This window comes from Camellia sinensis, chromosome 1, assembly GCF_055761805.1.
Source record: "Camellia sinensis isolate YWXY chromosome 1, ASM5576180v1, whole genome shotgun sequence".
Lineage (NCBI taxonomy): Eukaryota > Viridiplantae > Streptophyta > Magnoliopsida > Ericales > Theaceae > Camellia > Camellia sinensis.
Window position 1 is genome coordinate 719,763 of NC_138961.1, and position 27,919 is coordinate 747,681.

General features: G+C 39.6%; 1 protein-coding gene across 4 annotated transcripts in view; it reads right to left on the reverse strand.

Moving 5' to 3' along the window:
- Window positions 1-27,919, reverse strand: part of LOC114300430 (type II inositol polyphosphate 5-phosphatase 15-like) — a 54,826-nt gene that overhangs the window by 20,758 nt on the left and 6,149 nt on the right. For 3 of the 4 annotated variants that reach the window (XM_082870012.1, XM_028245307.2, XM_082869997.1), the window contains exons 2-3: window positions 19,535-19,787; window positions 17,468-18,245 (exon numbers count right to left, since the gene is read on the reverse strand). In XM_082870012.1, coding sequence (XP_082726138.1) covers window positions 17,468-18,245; window positions 19,535-19,787 — 1,031 coding nt within the window. Of the gene's footprint in view, window positions 1-17,467; window positions 18,246-19,534; window positions 19,828-27,919 lie in introns of all 4 variants that reach the window. The other variant, XM_082870016.1, reaches the window with a different exon arrangement.

Here is a 27,919-nt window from a genome sequence, read left to right on the forward strand (position 1 = left end):
GATGTGTGGAGGATCAGTTTCAATGGGTGTTTACTGGGGTGTATGGTCCGATGCAGAATGTCGACCAAGGCGAGTTCTTGGTTGAGTTCGAAAATGTGGCTTTTCGTTGGTCAGAGCCTTGGTGCATGGGGGGTGATTTTAATATGGTGCAGTGGTCGGCAAAAAGGGTGGGGAGCACTAGGGGGTTGCGATGGATGCGGTCTGTTTGTTCCTTTGTTGATGAGATGCAGTTGATTGATTTGCCTCTTCAAGGAGGGAGTTTCACTTGGTCGACTGGGCAGAGTCTGTCGCGGATTGATCGATTTTTGATTTCTGGAGGTTGGAAGGAGCATTTTTCGGATGTTGCTTAGATTCGACTACCTTGCCGAGTGTCGGATCATTGGCCCATTTTACTTGACAGTGGTGGGGTTCGGAGGGGCTGCACTCGGATGGTTTCTTGGAGAGGGTCCGAGGATGGTGGACTAGATACATGGTCATAGGTTCACCTAGTTGTTTGTTGGCTTAAAAATTGAAACTGCTTAAAAGGGATCTGAAAGGATGGAATAAGGAGGTGTTTGGTCGTTTAGAGGGCCAAAAGGCAAAGGTGGTGTCTTTACTCTAGTCCTTGGATGAGATAGAGGTTAATGGGGGCTTGTCGCCTGATGACGTTACAAGCAAGGAGGCAGCCAGACAGGATTATGTTTGTATCTCTCGTATGGAGGAGGTGTGCTTCAGGCAGAAATCCCGGTGTTTGTGGCTAAAAGATGGGGATCGGAATACAAAGTTCTTCCATAGGATGGTGAACGCACATTGTCGGGTGAATCAGATTAACAGGTTGCGGGTGGAGGGTCAAGATCTAGACACAGAAGAGGAGATTGAGGAAGGGATTGTGGCTTTTTATCAACATTTGTTTCGGCAGCAAACAGGGAAGTGGCGGCTAGGGATGGCAGGGGTTCAGTTTGATATGATTTCAGAGGAGGATAGGGCGGCTTTGGAGCGCCCTGTTACGGAGGAAGGGGTGTTTGGGGCTTTACAGGCGATGTGTGGGGATAAGGCGCCAGGTCCGGATGGCTTTACTATGGCATTTTTTCAGCATTGTTGGAGCTTGGTTGAGACGGATGTGATGGCAACTTTGGAGGCTTTCTTTGTATCGAGCCAGTTTGAGAAAAGTTTTAATGCGACTTTCTTGGCTTTGATTCCTAAGAAAGGGGGGGGCAAAGGATATTTGGGATTTTAGGCCTATTAGTCTACTTGGAAGTGTGTATAAGCTTTCAGCTAAAGTCTTCGCAAATAGGCTTCGATGGGTTTTGCAGGCAGTGATGTCTGAGTCCCAAAATGCTTTTGTGGGGGGTTACTAGATTCTGGATGCAGTGTTGGTGGCAAATGAGTTTGGATTCTCAGATTTGACAGTGAAAAGGCTTATAATAATGTTCGGTGGGAGTTTCTTCTATATGTTTTGGAGTGTATGGGTTTTGGAAAGACTTGGTGTCCGTGGATTCAGTTTTGCATTTCTACTGTGCAGATGTCTGTTCAGGTAAATGGTAGAGGCCTTTGTCAAGGGGATCCTCTGTCTCCATTAATGTTTATTTTAGTGATGGCGGCATTGAGTAGATTGGTGGATAGGGCTGTTCTTGAGGGTTTATGCCGTTTGGAGCGACTAACGCACCTGCAGCATTTATGGACCTTATGAACCGGATTTTCAAGACTTATCTTGATGAATTTGTTGTGGTCTTTATCGATGATATTTTGATATATTCAAAGAATAGATTTGAACACGAAACAACATCTGAGAACTGTCTTGCAAACACTTAGAGAAAAAAAATTATTTGCTAAACTTACGAAATGTGAATTTTGGTTGGATGAAGTCGATTTCTTACGGCACGTCATCAACAGAGATGGAATTTCAGTAGACCCACAGAAAATTGAGACAATTGTAAACTGGCCTACACCAACAAATGTGACAGAAGTCTGTATTTTCATGCGCTTAGCCGGGTACTACAGAAGGTTTGTCAAGAATTTCTCAAAAATAGATGTACCTCTTACCCAACTAACACGCAAGGGACAACCATTTGAATGGAATGACGAAAGAGAATCTGCTTTTCATGAACTGAAAATGAGACTTACTTGCCATTGGCCGAATTTGCATATAATAACAGTTTCCACTCTAGCATTGGTATGGCACCATATGAAGCTTTTATGGCCGAAAATGTAGATCTCCGATATGTTGTACTGAAGTTGGGGATAGGGTCTTGCTTGGGCCTGAGCTTATGCAAACAACTACTGATAAAATCAGAATTATTCAGCAAAGGCTTAAGACAGCTCAGAGTCGACAGAAGAGTTATGCAGATGTTAGAGGAAGACCCCTGGAGTATGAGGTTGGTGATCATGTGTTCATCCGCATGAATCCGATGAAAGACCAACTAAGATTTGGTAAAAAGGGTAAACTATCATCCCGCTACATTGGGCCGTTTCAAATTCTAGAGAGACTTGGTCCAGTTGCTTATAGAATTGCTTTATCGCCAAGAATGGAACAAATGCATGATGTGTTTCACGTGTCAATGTTGAGGGGCTACCTCCGAGATCCGTTCCACGTGATTGACTATCACTGAATAGCACTTCATGAAAATATGGAGTACGGGGAATGGCCAGAATGAATTATTGACCGACAAATAAAGCAGCTGAGGAATAAATCCATTCCAATGGTGAAGGTGGAATGGAAAGAACATTATGGTAAGGATGCCACGTGGGAAAAAGAAGAAGAAATGCGGCAGCACTATCCACATTTGTTTCCAACGGAAGGTAACATAAGTTTGGGGGACCAAACTTCCTAAAAGGGGGAAGAATGTGACAACCTTGCTCTGTGTTATGTTAATTAATCTTAATTATGCTTATAATTATGAGCTTGATACGATTTTGAGTGCTAATTATATGATTATTGGTGTTTGTGAATTTATATCTGTTCACCATAGGAAAATCTGTTTAATTTTCTACTATAAAAATTAAATTGAAGGCCGTAGAGGTGACAGAAACCAAAATTGGTCGTATTATTTTGATTAGCATAATTTTTAGAGCCTATGGTGAAATTTAATTGAAAATTGATTTAGATCAAAATAATTAGATTCAATATGATTGAATTAAAGCACAATTACTTAGCCTTAATCAATTTGATTAGGCAAGCCTATATATTGGCCTATATACACTCAAGTTCCTTCCTTTGAACTCATTTGGCTGAGATTACACTCTAGAGAGAGAGAGTGAGCTGATTTTAGAGAGAGAGACAACACAATTTGAAGAATTTAGCTCAAGCTTGGAGAATTGAGGAGAATTAATTCAAGGCTTAATTATATTTAGGAGAATTGGAGCTTTTAGGTGAGCTACCAACCCTTAATTCATGAGTTTAAACTTGTAATTATGTAAATTCCAAGAGAGTTAGTAATCAAGTACAAGATTTGAATAGTGTTTGATGAAATTGAAATTAATATTTCCATGCATGTGAAGAATTACCGTGAATGTGCATGATCATGAAGAATTGAGCACCAAAATTCACATGCTTGCATGATTTTGTTAAACTTATGATTTTGATCATCATTTGCATCGCTTGATATGGAATTAGAGTCTATATTTTACGTGCATGTGTCATCCTTGAAGATATGAAGCTTGGTAGCTTGTGTTATGAAGTTGTCAAGAAGAATGTGAAATGATTTGGGATTTGAACTATGGTTTTGGACAAATTCGACTCAATTTACCCATGTTCTCATGTTGTATAAAGATTTCCATGTTTTTGTATCAAAAATGTGAGTTTTGAGCCTTTGGAATTAAGTTATGAACATCAAACAGAGTTCTGGAAAACCCAGAATTTGACTTTTCCGCTCGAGCGAGGAAAGTGTCGCTCGAGTGTGAAAGTCGAGCTCCCAGAAGTTTTACAAAATCTTACAGATCGCTCGAGCGACCAAAGTGGTGCTCGAGCGAGGACCCTTTTTACTTAGTCTTCCGCTCGAGCGAACGTCGAGCGGGAAATTCACGCAACCAGTACTTTTGCAGACCGCTCGAGGGACGGAAGTTATGCTCGAGTGACCACCCTTATTTTTGAATCTCCGCTCGAGCAAAGGAAGCTACGCTCGAGCGGAGAGCCCTGTTTTAGAAATTTTGAAAAGTCATTTTATGATTCATTTTCCGTTCTTTTTGATTTCTAAGCACTCTTAGGCATGCATTGGACATTCTAAGTGAATTAAAGAGTATGAAAGAAGCCTAAGAACATTATACAAATTAAAGAACGGAATGAATTGAATTATGACCTAATGTGTTATGAATTATGTATGGTCAAGTGCAAGGACGAATCAAGCATCGGAACGCAGTGAGTAATATCTTTAAAAGATATTTTTATGTATACATTGTTTTCTAAATGTTACCTACGTGGTAAATTCCTGACTATGAATTTGTACTATGAATGAGTATCATATTCGCTTGATTCGTAACAAAGTATGTGAAGTGATTGATATATGAACATGAAATGGGCCTAAGGCCGTTTGGTATATTTGACGAGGACATAGATTGGGCCCAAGGCCGTTTGGTATATTTGACGAGGACACGGATTGGGCCCAAGGCCGTTTGGAATGCTTAACAAGATAGACTAAAGGTCATCTTATATGCAAATTGGACCAAAGGTCGTTTCGAATAAAGAATTGATTGGACCAAAGGTCGTTTTGAATATAAATATGGATATGATCACGATCATATGCACATAATTGTGAATATAAGAATGGTGGACCCAAGGTCGTTTAGCAATGTGATATGCAGGGCCAGTGGTCCTTGGTACATGGATCCATTAGACCTAAAGTCGGTGAGTATTGGACCCGAGGTCGTTTTGTATAGATGGACCCAAGGTCGTTTTGTTTTATATATGAGTTGGACTTGAGGTCGTTTTGCATATGGATGTGATGTATTGGACCCGAAATCGTTTTGCTTTATTATGATTTATAAATCTGATGTGAATGAGAATAGTGGTTCAAATGTTTACATTATAAGTATGACTCGTTTATGAACGAAACTCATTCATTAACCTCTTTACTCTGGTATTATTCACTAGGCATTAGCTCACTTTTTATTTATATGTATGTAGGTGACCAGCGGGACGTCCAACCCCAGCCCCAGTGAACGTTGAGAAACCAAGTTTTGTGAGGACAACCAAGGTCGCCTCATGCAGAGGCCTTACTTTTGTTTTACTTTTGTTTTTGTTCTTTTATGGTCAGGTATGACCAACGTTGTGTATAACCTTGGAACTTGGTGTTGAAACTGTAAAATGATCATGGATATATGTAGTACATACGTAACGTAAATATTGCATGGTGTGAGTTATTTCATGTATATGAGAAAATTTTTGATTAAACCACGTATGCACAACTCGTTGGGCAATTCTTGTATGTGATGCTTCCGTAATTTGGCCCCCTATTATTAAATATGGTTGGATTTCTAGCTGAGGGCACAGGTAATCTCATGATCACTGGTCGATTATGACTCTAATCCATAGGGGCAGATTCAGGTCATGACAATAAGAGTCTTATAATATCTAGTTTTAGGTTTAGTATAATGCAAAGAGTTCTAGTTAAATTCTATTAACTTTATCAAAGTTAGGGATATTTGGTAATTTCAAAATTTTCTGAACATAGGCTGTATGGGTTGCCCATGGATCATCTTACTGGTATAGGTCAAGTTATTTAACTGCTCTTTATTTATGGGTCTTGTTTGGTCTTAAATAGGTTTTAGAAGTCAAAAAACTAGTTTCCTGTTTAGGAATCTAAGTACTAGGTGGTGTAGGAATTTTCCAAAGTCTATATAAAGCACTAATGCCTCTAATTCAATAGAGGAAAATGTCTTAGAGAATTTTCTGAAGCTTCTAAAGCTCTTCTATGTATTGTGTGATGCCATCCTAACCCTAGGTGTGATGCCCAAGGATTCTTAGAGTGATTCCTATAATTTTCTTCTCTCTTTTCTTTCTTCGTTTTAATTTTCTGCATCTTAGCCTTTAACATCACCAAACCAGACTTAAACCATCCTTTCCGTCCATTAACACAAACTTTTAATTACTTCTCTCAGCCCTCAGTCCTTGAAACATAAGGAAACCTTATTTTACTGCTCATGGGTACAATTCACAGTGCATTAACATACCCAAAACAGTCCCACAAATCCTGTCTTCTCATTCTCAAAATCCTACCCTTTTTTGATTGAAACATATAATCCCTAAAAGCCTCTATAATGCTACCATCTTTTACCCAGAAACATCAGTTAAAATCAACCTCACAGGCTTAGTTTTCAGCTGCCTTATATCAATTTTGAGTTCTCTGCCAAGAGGGGAGTAATTCCTACTCGTCCTACATCACATACTCTAATGATTACTAGAAATTCAAATAGGTGCAGTGCAAATACATAACTCTTACAAAAGGCACTTGAAGCCTACTAATATTGCCACAATACAGGCCATTAAAATACTTTAAATAAGTAAAAGTACTCTCTTGAAAATTGAAGTGCTCTCTCTCTAAGAAATTGAAACACTAAGAATTGAAGCAGTCTCTTCAAAAGTTAAGCATTCTCTTTCTTGTTGCAATCAACACTATTGTTTTTACTTCAAGACCTTGCAAGCATTCTACTTGTGGCAAAAGAAAGGATGTTCATTTTAACCAAGGGCTTCCTCGATCAGTCCTGACCGACCAGTCTCCACTGCAACATTTGACTTCACAATTGGTCACAACAAAATGAGTGATCAACTTCCTCAATTGACCCCCAACGGTTGAACGTCTCCTCCACTAGTCGCTGCCGATTAGTCAAACGACCCTTCAGCACTGCACAATATTTACCAATCAAACAAGCAATTAAGACATAACCCATTAGGAGCAGATCTCTAACCCTTGTTCCAAAATGTTGATCCACGCTACGAGCAAGGCCTAGATCTCTGCTTAGGATCATTAAAGGACCTATGGCTTGAAGGCTAGAACCATGGGATCGTCATGGTCACTAGGCCCACCCCCTGGAGGTGGCCCCACCTTAACCAATCTCAGAAATAGTGGCTCTGACCAATATGTGATATCTCAAACAATGTACCACATCTACCTCTGTAGACTTATGATAAAATCTCCAATGCTTATCATATCTATCTACCCACTGCAGCCCCCCTGATACATCCCCCAAGGTCTGAACAAGGGCACAGTGGACAGTTGGCAACCTTCTGATTGTCGAACCGATGGATCTATGCCACCTGTCCAGAGGTGACCTGTCCTCCATGATTTTACCCTTCTATAAAAGGGGACCTCCCCCATGCATGCAAACACAAGCTGTTAGGAATTAACTCTTCCTAACCGAGAGCGGTGAGACACGAAATAACAAACAAGAAAGATAAAATGAATTGAAGAAATCACACATACCTAAGAACAAAAGAATTTACATGGTTTACCCTAGAATAGGGCTACGTCCACAGTTGTTGCGGTTTTCACTATGATTAGAAAACAATACAATACAAAAGATGCCCCCCTTCATCTATTTATAAGTGTTGAATGTACAGATGAGAAGGACAAGAAGAAGTTGCAGAACTGAGAGAGAGAGGGAGAAACAGCTATTGTATATTATTGATTCAAAAACATTGGGTTTCCCCTTTACACACAACTATTTATACTAATAAGAATAAGACATAAAGACCAAACTACCCCTAACACCTAACACTTCCCCTCAAGTTGGTCCAAAGATGTCTCTCATGCCCAATTTGCAACAAATAAGGTGAAAGACTTTACTACTGAGACCCTTAGTAAAAACATCCGCCAGTTGATCGTCGGACTTAACAAAAGGCATATATATCACACCCTTATTCAACTTCTTCTTAATGAAATGTCTGTCAATCTCAATATGCTTAGTTCGGTCATGTTGAACAAGATTGTGTGCAATACTAATAGCAGTCTTCTTGTCGCAATACAAAGTCATGGGATCACTGCAATCAAGCCTTATATCACTCAACAATGATTGAAGCCACATTAATTCACATGTTCTATGTGCTATCGCCCTGTATTTAGCTTCAACACTAGATCTGGATACTATCACCTGCTTCTTACTATGCCATGTGACTAGATTAACCCTACAAAAGCATTGTAACCGGAGGTAGAGCGTTTATCATCTATAGAGCCTGCCCAATCTGCATCTATGAACGCTTCCAACCTCAAGTGACCATGATTAAAGAACAAAATTCCTTTTTCAGGAGCAGATTTAAGGTATCTCAAAATGCGATAGACTGCATCCAAATGAGTTACATGAGGATTATGCATAAATTGACTCACTATCCTAACTACATAGGCAATATCTGGATGAGTATGAGATAAATATATCAGTCTTTCCACAAGTCTTTGGTACCTTTCTTTCTCCACAAGCTCACCAACCCCACTACAAAGACGATAATTGGTCTCAATCGGTGAATCAGCTAGTCTGCAGCCTAACATGCCCGTTTCCTCAAAAAGATCTAGAATGTACTTCCTTTGAGAAATGAAGGTGCCTTTATCAAATCTAACAACGTTAATCCCAAGAAAATATCTCAATGGCCCAAGGCCTTTTATCTCAAACTCCTTGGCTAACTGCATCTTAAGATGGGTCACCGCCTCCTCATCATTACTTGTCACAACTATGTCATCTACATATACAATAAGCACTGTTACCTTATGTACATTGCGTTTGACAAACAAGGTGTGATCTGCATTACTTTGTTGATACCCAAATCCCTGCATTGCCATTAGGAATCTACCAAACTAAGCTCTTTACAACGCCTTCTTCAATCTACGAACCTTTCCAACTGTAGACTGAGATGAGAATCCTAGAGGTACATCCATATATACCTCCTCCAAATCCCCTATGAAGAAAAGCATTCTTTACATCTAGTTGTTGCCCCAAATTAGCAACACACGAAAGAATAGCTCGAATGGAATTCATCTTTGCTACCGAGGCAAAAGTTTCTTGATAGTCTATTCTATATGTCTCGGTAAATCCCTTGGCCACTAGTCTTGCTTTGTACCGTTCAATTGTCCCATCTGCGTTGTGCTTAATGGTGAACACCCACTTACACCCGACTAGTTTTTTCCCATTAGGAAGAGATACCAACTCGCATGTGTTATTTTTACTCAAAGCTTACATTGCTTCTACCATAGCTACCTTCCACTTAGGATCATTGATGGCTTCTTTCCAACCCTGCGAAATACACACAGAAGAAAGAGACGAAACAAAAGCACGATATGTAGAAGACAACAAATTATATGACACAAATTTAGAAATAGGGTGTTGAGTACACGCTCTAACCCCCTTTCTGAGAGCAATATGAAGACTCAAATTATCAACAACAGGACTATCAACAACAGGTGTAGAGTCAGTGGAAATTGGGTATGGAACTGGCATAAGAGATGATAATTGACTTGGTGACACAAAGAGAAGTCTGCTCTTTCTGACGCTGTGAATAAGTCTTAAGATTAGCTCTGTCCAAACGACCACCGATATCTGACTCCTCATCAACAGAACTCTTAGGCTCTTCCTCACCACAAATAACAGCCCGCTGATTAGGAAGGAAAAAAGACAACTCATACTGATATGATGTCGTCTCATCCGCAATCTCATCTATACCACTCTCCCCCTGAGGAGATAGCGGAGGACAAAGAAAAAACGATTCAGATTCACAGAAGGTGACATCCATACTAACATACAGCTTATGAGTGTGAGGGTCATAGCATTTGCAGCCCTTCTAAGTAGCAGAATAACTAAGAAAGACACACCGGACAGCCTTAGGATCAAGCTTCCCACGAGTACGAGATTGAAGATGAACAAAATAGACACTACCAAAAACCCAAAGTGGAAGGGAAAAAGTGAGATATGTCACAAGAAGAAGCTCAAGAGGAATTTGGAAGTGAAGGACACTAGAGGGCATACGGTTAATAAGGAAAGCCGCAGTAAGAACAGCATCCCCCTAAAAAGACTTAGGAACATTTATGGTAAACAAGAGAGAGCGAGCAACCTCAAGGAGGCGGCCATTCTTGTGTTTAGCAACTCTATTCTATTCAGGAGTGCCAACACAACTAGTCTGATAAAGAATGCCATGCTCCTCGAGGTATTCTCTGAAAGCTCCATTAACATATTTAGTTCTATTATCACTCTAAAGAATTTTGATAGTAGTATTGAAGAGATTGAATACCATTTTATGAAAACTTTTGAAGCACGAGAAAACTTCATTTTTAGTGCGAAGTAAATGAATCCAAGTCACACGGGAATGACAATCAATAAATGTGACAAACCACCAATAACTAGAGATAGAAACCACAGGGGAAGGACCCATACATCGGGTATGAATAAGTATAAAAGGAAAAGTACTTCGTTTACTAATTGAAGGATAACGAGTACGTTTATGCTTAGCAAGCTCACAAGCATCACAAACAAAGTTATTCCTAGGACAATCTCGAACTAATGAAGGAAAAAGTTTCTCTAAATTATTAAAGGAAGGATGCCCCAAACGGCGATGCCACTGATGAAGAAGATGAAGGGAGGAGCCAGAAGTGCATTGAAGAGCTTGAGAGGATAAAGTTGATGCAGGAGGAATGGCATCCAAAAAGTACAGTCCACCTTGTGCTCTACCATTGCCAATCATTTTCCTCGTAGCCAGTTCCTGAAAGACACAATGAGTCGAAAAAAAGGTTGCAGAGCAATTGAGAGCAGTAGTAAGGTTACTAACAGAAAGTAAGTTAGTGGAAAAATTAGGAACATGAAGAACAGATGAAAGCGAAAGTAAAGAGATGCAATGAACATAACCCTTGCCGGAGATAGAAGATTAAGTGCCATCAGCCACTCTAATCTCGCCCAAAACTAGGTGAATAAGAATGGAAAAAAACTAGAAGTACTCGTCATGTGATTGGTAGCACCGGAATCAATGATCCAAGGAGACGACGGAGAGGTACTAAGTGCACTAGTAGAAATACTTGTGTGGCAAAGTTGAAAGAGGCAGAAGAGGAAAGAGCTAAGGTAGATGAAAAATTAAATCGAGCCATCAAATATCTGAGAGTGTGAAGCTCATCCTGAGAAATAGAACCAGCATCATCCGAGGCACTATCAGTAGTCTCAAAAACATGTGCTTGAGGACGAACACCACGACCACAACCTCGAGTAAGCCAACCATGCAACTTCTAACAGTATTCTTTATCATGTTTATCTTTCCCACAATAATCACACTTCAACCAGTCTTGATCAACCAATGGACTCTTACTACCACCCTGAAGCTAACAAGGCAGAGTATCACGTGACTTGGGGGTGACAACCATCGCTGACCGATCCTAAACAGGGACATACACCATAGCACTATGACGACTCTCCTCCTGCTGAACCAGTGCATAAGCCTTACGCAATGTGGGAAACGGAGAGTGACCCAACACCTAAACCTGTATCTGATCATATTCCAAATTCAGGCCAGGAAGAAAGTCATACACCCGCTCCTTCTCCACGGCCTGCTGAAACATAGTGGCATCCGTGGAGCTAACTGGTTGGAAACTCTGGTAGTAATCTAGCTCCTGCCATAAACCACTCAACTCAGCATAGTAGACTGCCAGAGAGCGATCCTTCTGATACAAGCCCCTAATCTTTTTTCTCAATTCATAGGCCTGTGCATCATTACCCTGTTGAGAATACATCTGAGATGCAGCTATCCAGATCTTGTGAGCGGTATCTATCAAGAGAAAAGTCCTACTAATGGTAGGTTCCATAGAATTGATCAGCCAAGTCATTACTAAAGCATTCTCAGAAATCCATTGAGCAGATAAAGCACTATCCTTAGTAGGTTGCTTAGTACTACCGGTAATTTAGCAAGTCAAAAGCCGGGCGGCAATAGCAAGACTGGAGGAGCAGGACCAAACCAAGTAATTGGTGCCATTAAGCTTGACCGAACTAATTTGGAGAGAAGGACTATCACTAAGAGTCATACCACGATTCAAGCCACTCTCCTCCTTGTCCTTAGAGTATTGACCCTCGCTTTTAGCCATGAGATAAGAGAAAGATGGTGCAGAAACACAAGTAGGATATCAAACAAGTCTTGAAAACACCTAACCAGCACAACAAAGCACCTTCTAAGGTTGAAACAGTGCAAAATAATCCCAGAATAAAGTAACCAGATCAACTAGGAGCCCAAACACTGAAGTAGATCATCCAAAACTCAGGAAAAAGTCAAGGCAGGCCAAAATACATCAAAACAGGGACAGCAAACCCCTCTAGAGGGTCAGTCGGCTCCCCAGGATGTGAGGGTAAGGGAAAAAAATCAATCAAAAAGGGTTCAAATAGTGACTTTCAAAAAATACCTAGTTTTGACGAAAAATCAAAAAAATTGGAAAACACAATCAATAATAACAAAAAAATCAAAAGGAGATTATAGGATGTATACCCATTAATTTTCAAGCATATTGTAAATTCTTTTTTTTTTTTTTCTTTTTTTTTTTTATGAGAACGTACTAGGATACAAGAACGAGGGAAGGAGAGGAACAATCTTTAAGGAGGAAGATATTACTCTGATACCACGCTGAATGTATAGATGAGAAGGAGAAGAAGAAGTTGCAGAACCGAGAGAGAGAGAGAGAGGGAGAAACAGCTATTGTATATTATTGATTAAAAAACATATGGTTTCCCCCTTATACAACTATTTATACTAATAAGAATAAGACATAAAGACCAAACTACCCCTACCACTTAACAATAAGCATAGAATTGGTGTAATACGGAAGCAACGGAAAATTACCAAAGTACCAAAAAAAATACAAGCTAGGGGGCAAACCCTCCATTGGACCTAGGGCTTAGTGAACAATACTTATCAGGCTCCACAAGACCCAACACAAGCAAGCTTCGTCTCTCCTTTGGCAAGCTTAGCAGCATTCTCCAATACCACCCTCTCCCTATCCAAGGCTGTCTTGTCTCTCTTCTCCTCCACCTCTAGTGGTCCCTCGCCAGGTTGCCTATCATCTTAGATCCACCTCAGGTGATCCCTCTGTCCATAGTTGGAAACCATTTGCACACCAATTTGAATAGAATTGATGGCAGCAAATTACATATATATAAAAAAATAAATAAAAACTCACATTGTAGCGCACCTCCAAATCCACTAAAATTGTTTTCTTTATACCTTCAAAATCCTTTTTCTTTTTTTTACTGTTTTGCTCATTTGTTGAAAAGCCCCATGCTCACATCTGTGTCTAAATCAACACGTAGATGAACTGTAGTCATAGTGTGCGCCACAAACCATAGGAAATGAGAAGATGAATAGTAAACAGATGATGAATCCTAGAACAGTTATCCTATTCTCCTAGCAAAATATTTACAGAACTGGGTTTTATCACCAGAATGTCCTGAAGGAGATGAAAAGATTGGAAAACAAAGAACATGAGTTTATGTTGTAAGAAGAGACATGATTGCTAAGGTTTTAAATCAGGATATGGCCTTAGACATAGCCACCTGGAGAGGGATTGATGTAAGGCAACTACAAGCAAGCAGCTTGGGTTGAGGTATTCTTGTGCTCATCAAATTTTGTAAGACTTCTTAATTCCTTAGGAAAACAAATATGGAAGGCAGAGCACTAATGCATGAAGAGCAGGGGAAAGACCCAAAAAAAAGAAGAAAAAAAGGGGGGGGAGGGGATTGTAAGTTTAGAAGAAAAGAGATTAGGGTATGATTGTGATATCATTCTCTTTTATATTAATGAAGATTAATTACAATAGAATAATTACAATAGAATAATAACCCAACTAATAATATATTATTCTAACACTCCTCCTTAAGCTGGTGTGAAGATATCTCTCATGCCCAGCTTGCCTACAATGTTATGCAATGACTTACTCTCACCCTTGGTGAGGATGTCAGCGAGTTGTTCACTAGACTGCACAAATGGAGCAAGTATTGTGCCATTAGTGAGTTTTTCCTTAATAAAATGGCAATCAATCTCAATATGTTTTGACCTGTCATGTTAAACCAGATTGTGAGTGATGTTGAAGGCAGCCTTATTATCACAGTATAATCGCATGGAGTCTGTCTGATCAATACGTAGATCACTCAACAATAACTTGATCCATAAGAGCTCACACACCCTTTGTGTCATAGCTTTAAACTCAACTTCTGCCCTTGACCTGGTAACCACATTCTATTTCTTACTCCTCCAAGTGACTAAGTTGCCTCTAACAAAGGTGCAATACCCCAAAGTCGAACTCCTATCAGTTATTGATCCAGCCCAGTCAGCATTTGCATAGGCTTTCACACGAAGATGATCATGCTTTGAAAAATAAAGACCCTTACCACGAGTAGACTTCAAGTACCTCAAAATTCTTATGACAGTCTCGAAGTAAATCTGATGAGGAGCATGCATAAACTTGCTAACCACACTGACAGAAACATCAATATCAAGACGGGAGTCAGATAGGTAGATGTGCTTACCCACTAAACGCTGATAGCTCCCCTTATCAACAGTTGCTCCTCCTTCATCATTCCCCAATTTCTGATTGGGTTCCAGTGGAGTGTCATCAATAGGTCAAGCACATACTTCCTCTATGAGATAAATATCCCATCCTTTAAGCGAGCAACTTCAATTCCCAGAAAATACTTCCAGCTCCCCAAGTCTTTGATTTCAAACTCACTTACTAAATATTTCTTCAACAGAGGTATTTTCTCACTATCATCACCTGTAAGAACTATGTCATCCACATAAACAATGATCGTTGTAGTCTTACCATGTGAGGAATGTTTCACAAAAAAAGTGTGATCTACCTGACTCTGTTCGAAGTCATATTTAAGCATAACCTGAGTGAATCTCTCAAACCAAGCCCTTGGCGACTATTTGAGACCATAGAATGACTTCCAAAGCCGCCATACTTTACCCTTTGTTTGATGATCCTCAAAATCAGGAGGAATGTCCATATATACCTCATCTTCGAGGTCACCATGAAGAAAGGTATTCTTTACATCAAACTGATGAAGTGGCCAATCTAGATTAGCTGCTAGAAAGAGTACTCTGACTACATTCATCTTAGCCACGGGTGCAAAGTTCTCCTGATAGTCAACGCCATATGTCTGAGTGAACCCTTTTGCCACAAATCTAGCCTTGTAACGCTCAATAGAACCATCCACTTTGTGTTTCACAGTATACACCCATTTGCATTCCACAGGTCATTTGCCCTTAGGTAACTCAGTCAATGCCCAAGTGTCATTCTTCCTAAGTGCTTTCATTTCCTCAATCATGGCAAGTTTCCACTCAGAGGTAGCAAGCACATCCTGAAAATGATTAGGAATGCCAACAGAAGAAATACTTGACACAAAAGCTCTATATAAGGACGACAAATGAGAGTAGGACACAAAATTTGAGACAAGATGTTGAGTATAAGATCTTACACTCTTTCTCTTGGCAATAGGAACATCAAGATCAATAGGAGTATCAAGATCAGTGGACTTAAGAGATTCAAAGTTACCTGAACTCTCATAAGAAGCAAGGGATAGCAGTGGGTGAGCAGAAGTAGTCTCTTGTATTCAATTAACTTTCTGTCTGTTTTTGTCCCTGACATAAACTTGCCCTTCCCTATCCTTGGTGACATTAGGTTCTGTAGTCCCAGTAAGAGGTGGTGGTACAAGAACAACTAGTTCCACCATAGAAATCACAAGAATAACTTCATAGGCTGAGGCCATCTCTATGGGTATAGTAATGCAGAGCGGTCAGTAGAGACAGGTAACATCATAGCAGACCGACGACTCTTCTCATTCTGTACAGAGGCAAATGCCTTCTTAAGTGAAGGAAGAGTGTCCATACCTAGAACTCGACTCCGAACCGGATCATACTCCACATTAAGACTTGCCAGAAACTAGAAGGCCCGTTCCTATGCAATGAATTCCTATATCCGACTGAATCAGTAGTATAAATAAGCTAATAGTCCTGCAGGTGATCAAGGCAAGTCCAGCCGTTGGTGAGGAAGGTGAAGTACTAGAGAACAGTTTACTCCCCCTGAACAGAGCTCTCAATAGAGCGGCACAACTAAATGCCTATGAGAAACTCCCTTTGCGAGAATAGGTGGCAGCCACAGCATCCCAAATATCCTGGGCAGTTTCCATAGACAAGTAGCCCTCACCAATGTCTGGTACCATCAAATGAATAAGCCAACTCATGATCAAAGAGTTGGTAATCTCCCATTGGTCATAACCCGGGTCAGTGGTACTGGGTCCTTGTATCCTGCCATCAACATACCCTATCTTCCCTTTGCTATTCAAAAACATAGTCAAACTTTGCGACCACGCTAGATAGTTCTAACCATTAAATAGAGAGGTGGTGATTTTAAAACTAGGGTTGGGGTTATCAGTCATAGTAGTAGGTATAATGGAACTCTCACTATGAGGTGTCTAAGACGTAGCAGACCACTGGTAGAATCTACCATGGATACTGGACGACCAAACCCGCAACAAAGCTAGTGCCAATCACAAACCCGGAACGTAGAGGAATACAAGCACAAAAGTAACTAGAAAAACATAAAGAATTAAGAATATAGTTTTCTTTTTTTTAGGTCAAATGTGTTTAAAAGATATTTAAGAAACAAACATTACAGATGGAAGACGAAGTCCAACAGAGGTTGTTGACAAAAGTAGAGGGCCAAGGAGGCCAGAAGGACTGCCGATGAGCGAAGAAGGCCAGAGGGACTGCCGATAGGGCCCCAGAAGGCCAGAGGGACTGCCAACAGACCCCTAGAAGAGTCGCGAGACGGCCGTCCAAGCCTAATAGGCTGTTAGGGAGCCCAGGAGAAGAGCCGAAGACCTGGGCAAGGGGGTCGGAGCTTTGGATCGATTGTAGGTGGCTGGGTGAGGAGCTGATTGGACTGTCAGAGCTTTGGGTCAACTGTAGGTGGCTAGGTGAGGTGCCGACTGGATTGTGGAAGAGAAAGGACTGTAACAATAAGGATAACCTTTGGTCTAACCCACCACCACGAAATGGATTGGATCTAATATCACAAAGCATGGCCCCACTGAATTGGGGAAATGAAGCATTAGTGCTCTCATTTCCACCTCTATACATACTGCTAGTGCCCAAATAGCCAAGAACATCCTCAACACACTTATCAAATCTGTAATCAGAGTGTCCATGTCATCATATGCCTGTGGTATATGTTTCCAAGTGAAATGCTTAATTTTCAGTTAAAAATTGGTTTGCTCTGATATATTAATTTCAACTTTACATACAATCTAGTATGTCAAAGATACGCAGATGTCATTAATGAATGTGTTCACACAAATCGCACTTCCAACTACATAGGAATGCTTGTGATGCATGAAAAAAAAAAATTCATTCCCCTGGAAAGTTTCATTTAATGATATTTAAACTTAAAAAAAGCTTCTCAGGCCAACATTATGTCTATAGAGTCAGCTATTTATCAAAAAAATGATGTCAGCAAATATACATGGCTTAGAAACTATGAAGATATCTTACAGTTTCTTTTGCTGCAGACATTGCTAGGAAACCAGCACCCATTTCGACTTCCTGCAATCCAACAACAACAATGCCAACATCTGCAGCTGCAGAACCTAACCAGGAAATAAGTGAATCATGAGAGACTCTTCCTTGTCCAACATTCCAAGTACCGGCCAATATTTTCAGATTTTCAATCCTAGTATATAGAAATTCTTTGCCAGCTAATTCTGAACGTAATATGCTATCAAGAGGTCCTGGAGATGTGACGTTCCATCCACGTATACCACCATGGTTAGCCAAGGTGAAAACGTAACCAGCCCCAACAGCCATATCTATTACAGGACTGTCGTGAGCTACCCAGTCTCCAAGTAAATTGCCATCGAGATCCAATATGTTGACGGTGCCACTCACATAACCTACCCATATTCGAGACCCAAATGTACTTAAGCATTGAACAGCAACAGAATGGTACTGAAATTCTTGCAAACGATTTCCATTTCCATCCCACTGCACAAGCATTCCATTTGAACACCCAATCCAAATCATTCCATCAATTGTTGTGATTAGTGCTTCAGTTCTCCGATTATCATCTCCAAATGCTCCCTTGACAGCAACTCGACGAACAGCATCAGCAGCTCCCATTATAGCATTACGTGAGCGCTGAAAGAAACTGAAAGAACTTTGTGGTCGCTTCATTTTCACATCATCTTCCATTGTGGGATCCTGTACTAATGATATATTCTCAATCTGACCATCTATGTTGAACACTTTCAGTAACTCTCTAGTACGAGAATCCCTGCAGGAATAAAAACTCTTACACTGATTCAAACACATGTATGATATATAAGGATCAGCATAGGAAGATAGTAACAAATAACAACGAAAGTATTTAAAATTGCAGATGCTAGAAAGCATACACAAAAGGAGGACATCTAAGAATAAACATAAGCCTAATAAACAAAGTGGATTATATGGGAGGAACCATTTGTGCAACAAGAACACTGATGGCTCTATGAATCATATTTATAAATGCTTCAAAATAACACAGTTTATGCATAAATGATAAAATTGAAGATTATATGCATTTCAATTACGTGGAATACAATAATGACATTCCATTGCCATATCCATACATGCGTCTAGGCACGCAAGTACATAGGCAACCATAATGGTATGCATTTATGTGAACTGGAAGAGTATAAATTCCCTAAAAAAAGAAATTACAATTCCATGCAGAACTTCAAATAGAATGTGAAAAATATATAAAAACTGCACACATCGAACTACGACTGGTTGTTTCCCTGGCCCAAAAAGCTGTCATCCGTAGAAGGGTAATCAAAACGATTCTGAAGAAGCTTTGGTTACTACATGAATAATTAGATAACCATATGTTGGGATCATTGGATTGCACTCAAATCAATATATCTAAATCCATACATGTAACCTGATGAAAGGAAATGAAGACTGTGCAAGGAACTTTGATGTTTTTCCTACCCTGCAATTCAACTTGCAAAAATGGTGAAGGCAGAAGAGTATATGATGTCTCAAACACTAAAATAGATAAACAATAACTTTTTCATGAACATGCACCTAATTTATGATCAAATTTGCAAGCACTCGGAACAAACAACACCAAAAAATTATGCTAACATTCCTAAAAATGCTGCAAGCTGGTTTTGAAACCAAAAGAACATATTCCATGACATTAAGTAGTAGTCACAACATCAGTAGCAGTTACAACATCAACAATAGTAGTTACAACAACAACAACAAATGTTGCCCTGACAAAAATCGAAGTCATAACATCAGGAGTTACAACAGTACCAGTAGTTACAACTTGGAAGTGGTTACAACTTACAAAAAAAAATCAACTATCAATAAAGCAAGGTTGGAATCGTTATCTTTTGTGGATTTAACTACTATAACTGTTCATAACCCATGAACCATTCCAACAGCATGAAAAATCAACTTACATCTTCATAGAAAATTTCTAAAGCAAACATAATATCCAAGAAACTAAACACTTGATGCAACAATTCTTTATAATTAAATTTCAACTGAAAATTATCCACAGTGAAGACTTACCACAATGCAAATGAAAGATATCCTGCACACCACACTTTGGCTCCAGCATTATCAGACAACATATACTTAACATCTGAAGTAAAAATATTACAGGCACCATTCATAGTGACTTGGCTCCTAAGGTCAATATATGATCTCTCCACTATTAGTGCAGCCATGTGCCTTTCTTCCACTGTTAGAGAAAGAGATTTTTCAGTGGACTCCCATGGCCAAATCTTGATCACACCCCCCTCAGAACCCGACCATAGATCCCCTGGACCAAAGTGAAGGTCAGAAAAGGGTAAAAACATAATCTGCATGCATAAAAGTTCCATTAGGATGTTTCCCTTGTGTTTCACTAAATCATATTAACAGTAGCACACCACTATCAAATTTAGAAATGAAGAAATCCAGTTTAGATTTGCAACATATCCTAGGAAAATAGAACCAACAATAATTTACAATAAAAATAAGTTATAGGCTTTAATCTAAGTAACCGCCAAGGGTAGCAAAGAAGACAAGCAAATTAGATTACTTCTGTTTGAAGACAAAGAATTCCCATAGGAAGAGATTTAGGGAAAAAATCATCTCCTTGTTTTACTTCAAGCATTATGCTGTCCTTGTAATGAATTTGACCGCTTGGATCAACAGCAGGCTACCCAACCTTTTTGATGGATGTTCTTTTGGGTGCCCAAGCCATTTAGGAATTGGAATTATATGTAGGGTTGAATAGACAACATATATTTTGTTCTCCAATTTGGTGGGGTAGGGCTTTGTCTGATGCTGAAGTCAGAGCTGTTCTATAAGGTCCTTGAAGCTTTGACTTCATAGCTCCGTCATTGCTTGAGAGAAGGCAATTCATAGGTAATGGTTGGTCTGATGAAGCTCAATCTCTGGATCAGTTCTCAACTTTAAAGGTTTGGTGACATTAGATGGAATCTAGATTGGCCAATGAAAATGCAGACTTGGCCAAGAATGGGGAGGGGCTTGCTCAGTTGTACCTATGATAGATAACTAACTAATTAGTTTTTAAGAAAACTCCTTAAGGAAGTAATTAGTTTTTAATTACTTTACATTAGCAGTTAGCCATCATCCCTCTCCTCTCTCTTTCTGTCCTTTTATCATTAATTACTATAATTTCTTGTTGAATAAATGCTTATACACATCTTTTACTCTCGTTATGCTACTTGATTTCAACCTTTCTAGCATGCGTAATTGATAAGTGCTTGAATGTTTACATTTAAGCCCCCTAAAGTGCATTTGTTAAGTTTTCAAGTCTAATTACTTGATGTATTCTAATGCATTTTTACTTTTTGTAGGTGTTTGAGCTCATGATGCTAAAATGCTATTAATTTGGAGATTTTGAAAGCTTGATGGAATATGCTTTGAAGTCCAATGAAGTCAAGGAATGAAGTGTTGAAAGTTGAAAAAGAGTAAACAAATCTCCCTATTGTGCTCGAGTACAAAATCTAAGTGTTTGAGCACTTAAGTTGTTGAGGAGAAAAAGAATTTGCGTCTATGTGCTCGAGCACAGAAACGATATGCTCAAGCACAACCTATTACAAATTTTATTATTTTTAGGGTTGTTTTTAGCACATACATAAGGGAAGCTAGTAGCATTTTTTGAAAGGGGGATTTGGGGCCTCGAGTATTGAGGAGGCACAAAAGAGAAGAAAGAGGGAAATCCAAAGAGCTTTCCATGAAGATTCAACCAAAGCTTTGGCTCCCTCTACCATGAGCAACTAGACTCTCCATCGTAGGGTTTGACATGGACTAGTATAGCAAATAGAGATATGAATCTCTTTAATTTGACTAACGAAATGGCCTTGGGTGGAGAAGCAGGATTCATGCAGCTGATCCCATTTGATAGGACTTAAGACTTGGTTTGGTTTGGTTTGGTTATGATTGTATAACATTTATAGATTTTTGTTAAATTTATTATGTTATTTTATTTTATATTGAGGGTATTATTGTTATAGTAACATTAATGTTTCTAATATAAATATGTGTTGGGTGAGGGTTTTTCATTATGACCTAATAACCTATTCTCTATATTATCTGCTCTTCTCTTCTCTCTCTCTCTTTTCTCTCCAACCCTAAACCTAATTTCTTTAACTTTATACTTTTAACTTGGTATCAGAGCACTTCGATCTTATAATAATTTGTTTGGTTAAAGTTAGAAATTTTCACAAAGTGACCTAGACATCAGTATCTGTACGAACGCCAGGACCAGGCAGACACATGATTTGATACGTCTCCTCCTCCTAGTAATTTTGGTGATTTTTGTGAAATTTTTTGGGGGCTATTTGATGCCTAGCTTGATTTTTTGAAGTATTTTCAAAATATATTAGTGGTATTTTGCAATATGCTTCTGGAAGCTTTCCTTGTGATCTTTCTTCATTGTAATCTATCCTATGGGTGCCGACTAGTCCATTCTCTGAGATTTTTTTGACGATTTGAGGCTTTTGGATGTGTTTTTTCAACCTGCTGCTATGTCGTTATAGTTGTGGGTGGTTCACCCATTTGATTTTTTGCTTCTCTCAGCCTCTGTGGGTGCCGATTGGACCTTAGAAGGTCTTTTTAGACGTTGTTTTGAGGTTTTGTGGTCCTTTAAATCTTTGTTTGAAGCTCTCCATTTGTGGTTGTCACTATTTTTGCTTCAGTTCCTCTTATTTGCTCTTATGGCTGAAGAAAAACACCCTACAATCCTTAAGGATGATGACTTACCTAAATAAGTCTCCATTATTTGGTTTGGACACATGCTGTGAAAGTGTTTCTTCATGGTAAAAGGAAACACAAATACCTCTCCAATCTTCCTCCTCCTGCTGAAAACAAGGCTTATGATGATTGGTTAAGTGAGGATTCAGTTGTGATGGGATGGCTCTAGCATAGTTTGGAACCCCATGTTGCCACTACCGTTGAGTTTTGTGAGACTTCTAAGCAGATTTGGGACTCTCTTGCCATCTTTTTCTCATCAGGGTAATGTTTCCCATGTATATGAGTCGTATGAGAGGATATTTGCCACTAAGCAGTCTAGTCAACCATTGTCTAAATATTACAGCACCCTTAAGAATATGTGGGATCAACTCTTGCAACATCGTCCCTTTACTACTGATGTAGCACAACAGAAGCGTTATGGGGAAGAGTTTATGATTGTCTCATCACTTCCTAGCTTGGTTTTTGATTTGCGGGGTTTTAAGGATCAAATACTTGCAAGTGAGACCTTGCTTACCGCTACTAATGCCTACTCCTGCTTATTACGTTCATCCCTTAGCCAAAGCACTTGTACCTCCACAGCTTCTGCTTCTGCTTTGCTTTGGTTTCTAGTAATGGTGGTCGTGGTCTTTCTCGTGGTGTTTTTCGCGGTGGATCTAGTAATCGTGGCTCTAATAGTTCTCGTGGCACTCTGTCTCGTGGTGGAGGTTCTTACAATGCTCCTCAAGGGGGTGGTTCTCATGGTGGTGGTGGTTTCTCCTCTCGTGGTGATAGGAAATGTGATCATTGTGGTTCCACTAGCCATACTGAACCTTGGTACTGGAAGAAGTATGGAAAACCCGATTATGTACATCTGGTTGTAGATGAAGTTCCTTCTCAGCAGATACCTTCTTCTCAATGGGCTTCTTCGTCTGATTCACGTGATGCACTCACTACTCATATTAGCGAGCTGACTGAGCTTGTTCATTCCTTTCGTGCTGCTCTCCCTACATCCTCTACTACTACCTTGGCTAGTTTAGGTAATATTGCATATCTGGCCACCTCTCCTCAACCTGGTTCCTAGATTCTAGTGCTAGTTCTCATATGTCTGGTAATCCGTCTCTTTTCATTGGTTTACACTTTGTTACACATAATATTGTTCTTGTTGATAGGTCTTCTTGACCTGTTAGTGGGAAGAGTAGTCTTCATCCTACTGAGTCTTTTTCTCTACCCTCTAGTCTTTATGTTCCTAATTTTCCCTTTAATTTGCTCTCTGTTAGTCAATTGACTAAGGTTTTACATTATTCCATAACTTTTTCTCCTACCTCTTGTGTCTTGCAAGATGTCTAGACCAAGAAGATGATTAGTTTGGGGCATGAGAAGGACAACTTATACTATTTGGATCCTAATTGCTCTCCTCCCAGCACTTCCTCCGCATTAAGTGTTACTATCTCTCCTCTTCAATGGCATTTTGGCTTGGGTCATCCTTATTTGGCCAAGCTTAAGTTAGCCATATCTGGATTAAGTCATGCATCAAAGCTTGAGTGTGAAACTTGTCAGTTTGGGAAACATCATCGTAGTTCTTTTCCTAGTCGTGAGTCCACATCTTTTGATGAAGTCCACACAGACATATGGAGACCTTCTTGTACTCCCACTGTTAATGATTTTTTTTATTTTGTTATTTTCGTTGATGATTTTTCTCGAATGACATGGCTGTTTTTAATAAAACAGAGGTCTGATTTACCTCGAGTTATTTTGCGATTCTATAATGAAATTGTTACTCAGTTTGGAAACATATTAAAGTTTTTCATTTTGATAATGCTTTAGAATACATGCAATCCATTGTCACCTCCTTTTGTGTTGATCATGGTATTATTCATCAGACAAGTTGTGCTCACTCCTCTCAACAAAATGGTGTGGTGGAGAGGAAACATCGTCATTTATGGATGTTGCTCGTACTTTGTTGTTTAACATGTATGTTCCCAAACAGTTTTGGAGTGATGCAGTTCTCACTGCTTGCTCCCTTATCAATCGTATGCCCTCTGTGGTCTTGCATAATCAGTCCCTTTTTCCATTTTATACCATACCCGTTTCCCTTTTCCCTTGTCTCCTCGTATTTTTGGTTGTTTTGCCTTTATTCATGACCTAGATCCTAGTCAGGATAAGTTATCTGCTCAGGCTCATAAATGTGTTTTTTTAGGGTACTCTCACACCCAAAAAGGGTACCGGCGTTATCATCCTGAGTCTTTTTGTTATTTTGTAGTGTTGATGTCACCTTCTTTGAGTCCACCCCTACTATTCTTCCTCTGGTGCGCAGTTCTCATCGGACCTCATCTCTTGTCGTGAGGGGGCGCTCTCTTGCCCTGCTCCTACTCTTCCGTTGCCCCTGACATCATCCACCTCTTCTCCTTCTTCCTCTTCTCCCCCAGTCGCTCTTTCTCCACCTCCCTCGTCTCCTTTACAGGTGTATCGGCAATGTCAAACTCAACATGTTGTTTCTTATGGCCTGACTGATTCATCTTCTTTGCAAGAGGTCCCTGCTCCTCCTCCGCCACCATCCTCTGATGATCTGCCTATTGCCTTGCGCCGAGGTAAACGCACTTGTACCCAACATCCTATTCAAAATGTTCTCTTATTCTCGAGTTTCTCCTTACTTACATTCCTTTGTTTGTAGTTTGTCTTCCATTTCCATTCTATCTTCTTATCAGCAGCCTTATCTATGTCTGGATGGAAACTTGCTATGGATGAGGAATGAGTGCACTTCACACTAATTAGACTTGGGAGCTTGTGCCTCTCCCATCTGGGAAGCCTACGATTAGTTGTCGCTGGATTTACAATGTTAAGTATCTTCCTGATAGTCTTGTTGAGCGCCTTAAGGCTCGTTTCGTTGCCAAAAGGTACACACAAACTTGTGGTGTTGATTACTTAGAGACTTTTTTGCTTGTGGCCCGTCTTAATTCTATTTGGATCCTTCTTTCTGTTGTTGTTAGTCGTTCTTGGCTCCTTTACTAGCTTGATATAAAAAATGCCTTTCTGCATGGGGATCTACAAGAGGAAGTCTATATGGATCAACCCCCTAGCTATGTTGTTCCTGGTAGTGAGCATCTTGTTTGTCGGTTGCGGAAGGGTCTATATGGTCTCAAACAATCTCTTCATGCTTGGTTTGATCGCTTTAGTACAGCTGATTTAGCCTATGGTTTTTAGCGTTCTACCTATGATCACTCCATATTTGTCCGCCATTCTTTTGTTAGCATTATTGTCTTGATTGTTTATGTAGATGACATTATCCTCTTTGGTAGTAACTCTTTTGGGATTGTTGATTTAAAGCACTATTTAAGTCAGCACTTTCACACTAAGGATTTGGGTCATCTTCCTTATTTTCTTGGCATTGAGGCTGCTCGCTCTTCCCAGGATATTTTCCTCTCCCAACGAAAGTATGTCCTTCATCTTCTCTCCGAGACCGGTCTCTTAGGTGCTCGTACGGTTGATACCCCTATGGATTCTTCTGTTAAGCTAGACAGTGAGCATAGGGACTTTTTTCTCATGTTGGCCCCTACCGTCGCTTGGTTGGGAAGTTAATTTATCTTACTGTTACTCGTCCTGATATCACTTATGCTGTGGGGTTTGGTTAGTCAGTTTATGCATGGCCCTTGCCATCCTCACTTTGATGTTGTATGTCATATTTACATTATCTGAAGGATGCACCAAGTCGTGGTCTACTTTATCGCCCTTCTACATCCTCGACTATCACCAATTGGACTGGTAGTCATATTGACCGTCATACTAATTCTGACTATTGTACCTTTGTTGGTGATAACCTAGTTGCTTGGCGGAGGAAGAAGCAGAATGCTGTGGCACATTCCAGTGCCGAGACTGAGTACCGTGCTATAACACATATAGCTTCTGAGATGTTATAGGTTCGCTCCCTTCTCCATGATTTTGGTGTTTCCGTTGCCACTCCTATGCCCATGTGTTATGATAATCATGCTACTATTTGCATTGCTAACAATCCTGTGTTCCATGACTGCACCAAACACATTGAAGTTGACTGTCATTTCATTCGCGATTTGTTACTACGGAAACAGTTGACAACTCCTTATGTTCGCACTGACGACCAATTAGGTGACATCCTCACCAAGCCTTTACCTCGTGTTTCGTTTCTTCAGTTGTCTACCAAGCTGGGCACGTTTGACCTCTCTGCTCTAGCTTGAGGGATCATGTTAGATTTATTATGTTATTTTATATTGAGGGCATTATTGTTATAGTAACATTAATGTTTCTAATATAAATGAAGACAGCTATTGGTACCTACCTAAATCCTTTGGACCCCCATTTCTTTAAGCCCTCGCCCTAAACCCTCAATTTCAATAAGATTTCTTTAAGTACTTCACTTAATACCAAATTTATCCTTATTCATAATATTATCACACCCAAGGGCACATCCACCTAATTTTGCAACCATCTCTCCTCCTTTTGATGACCATTCATCTCCCGTTGAAAAGAACGTCAACGGTCATTGCATCAATAAACACCATTGCCTTAGTGAAGAATATTGCATCGACGGTCCATCATTGAAATTCTCGTCAACTCTTAACAAAAGGAGGAATCGACTTGACGGTCTCCAAAGAATACCATCAGAAAACTCGTCAAAAATTCCTGTCTACCACTGCAGAAAACTCGTCGAGAATTCCTCTAAGGTAAAATCCTCACGAAACACACAATCTAGTGTTGAAGATACAAAAAATCAAACCGTTCGGCACACTAGTACCAACTATCTGCATTATTGTTCGGAACCAATATATTGAACTAAATGTTTGTGTTCAGTACTGTGTTACCGAACATAATATTAATAGTCAGCAAATCAATACCAAACAACTCGAACAAAACTACAACGATTGAAAACAACTGAGAATGTTAATGCAAGACACATAAGCTTAACAGTGGAACGCCAACCTCATCAAAATTGTTGACATCGTCCTCCATTGCTCTACAAAGTGAAATAACTAATGAAGAGTAATACATTGGACTTGAAAAAAGCTTTCTAGTTCAAGGTTTATGGTTTAGAAGGGTTTATGATGGTGATGAAGAGGAGACATTCAGGGTTTAAGATGGTTATGAAGAATAACAGGTTTAGGGTTTATATTGGTTGGTTATGAAGAGTAACAGGTTTAGGGTTTAGAAAGGTGGAATACATATAGCTGGGGGTGGGGGTGGGTGTACAATATTGTAGAGTGTGTTAGTTCTTATTTGGTAGGTGAGTGTTCCTTTAAATGATGTATTTTAATGTAATTTTATTTCAGGGTATAATTGTAATAAAAAAAAAATTAGAAATTGAAGAGTCCAAAGAATTTAGGTAGGTACTAATAGTAGCACTCATATAAATATGTGTTGGGGGAGGGTTTTTCATTATGACCCAATAACCTATTCTCTATGTTATCTGTTCTTCTCTTCTCTCTCTCTTTTCTCTCCAACCCTAACCCTAACCCTAATTTCTTGAACTTTATACTTTTAACTATTTTCAATACAAGTTCTTTTTTCTAATTCGTATGTATTTAATTTCTATGATTTTAAATACATAGTTATACACGGTATTTCTCTACATATATTAAAATTGTCGTGTGAGTCATACGTAAGGAAGACAAAGCATGCCAATGACCGTAGTTTAGCGTAGATGCTTTGTGCCAACCGATGATGATTTATGCTAGTGATTTG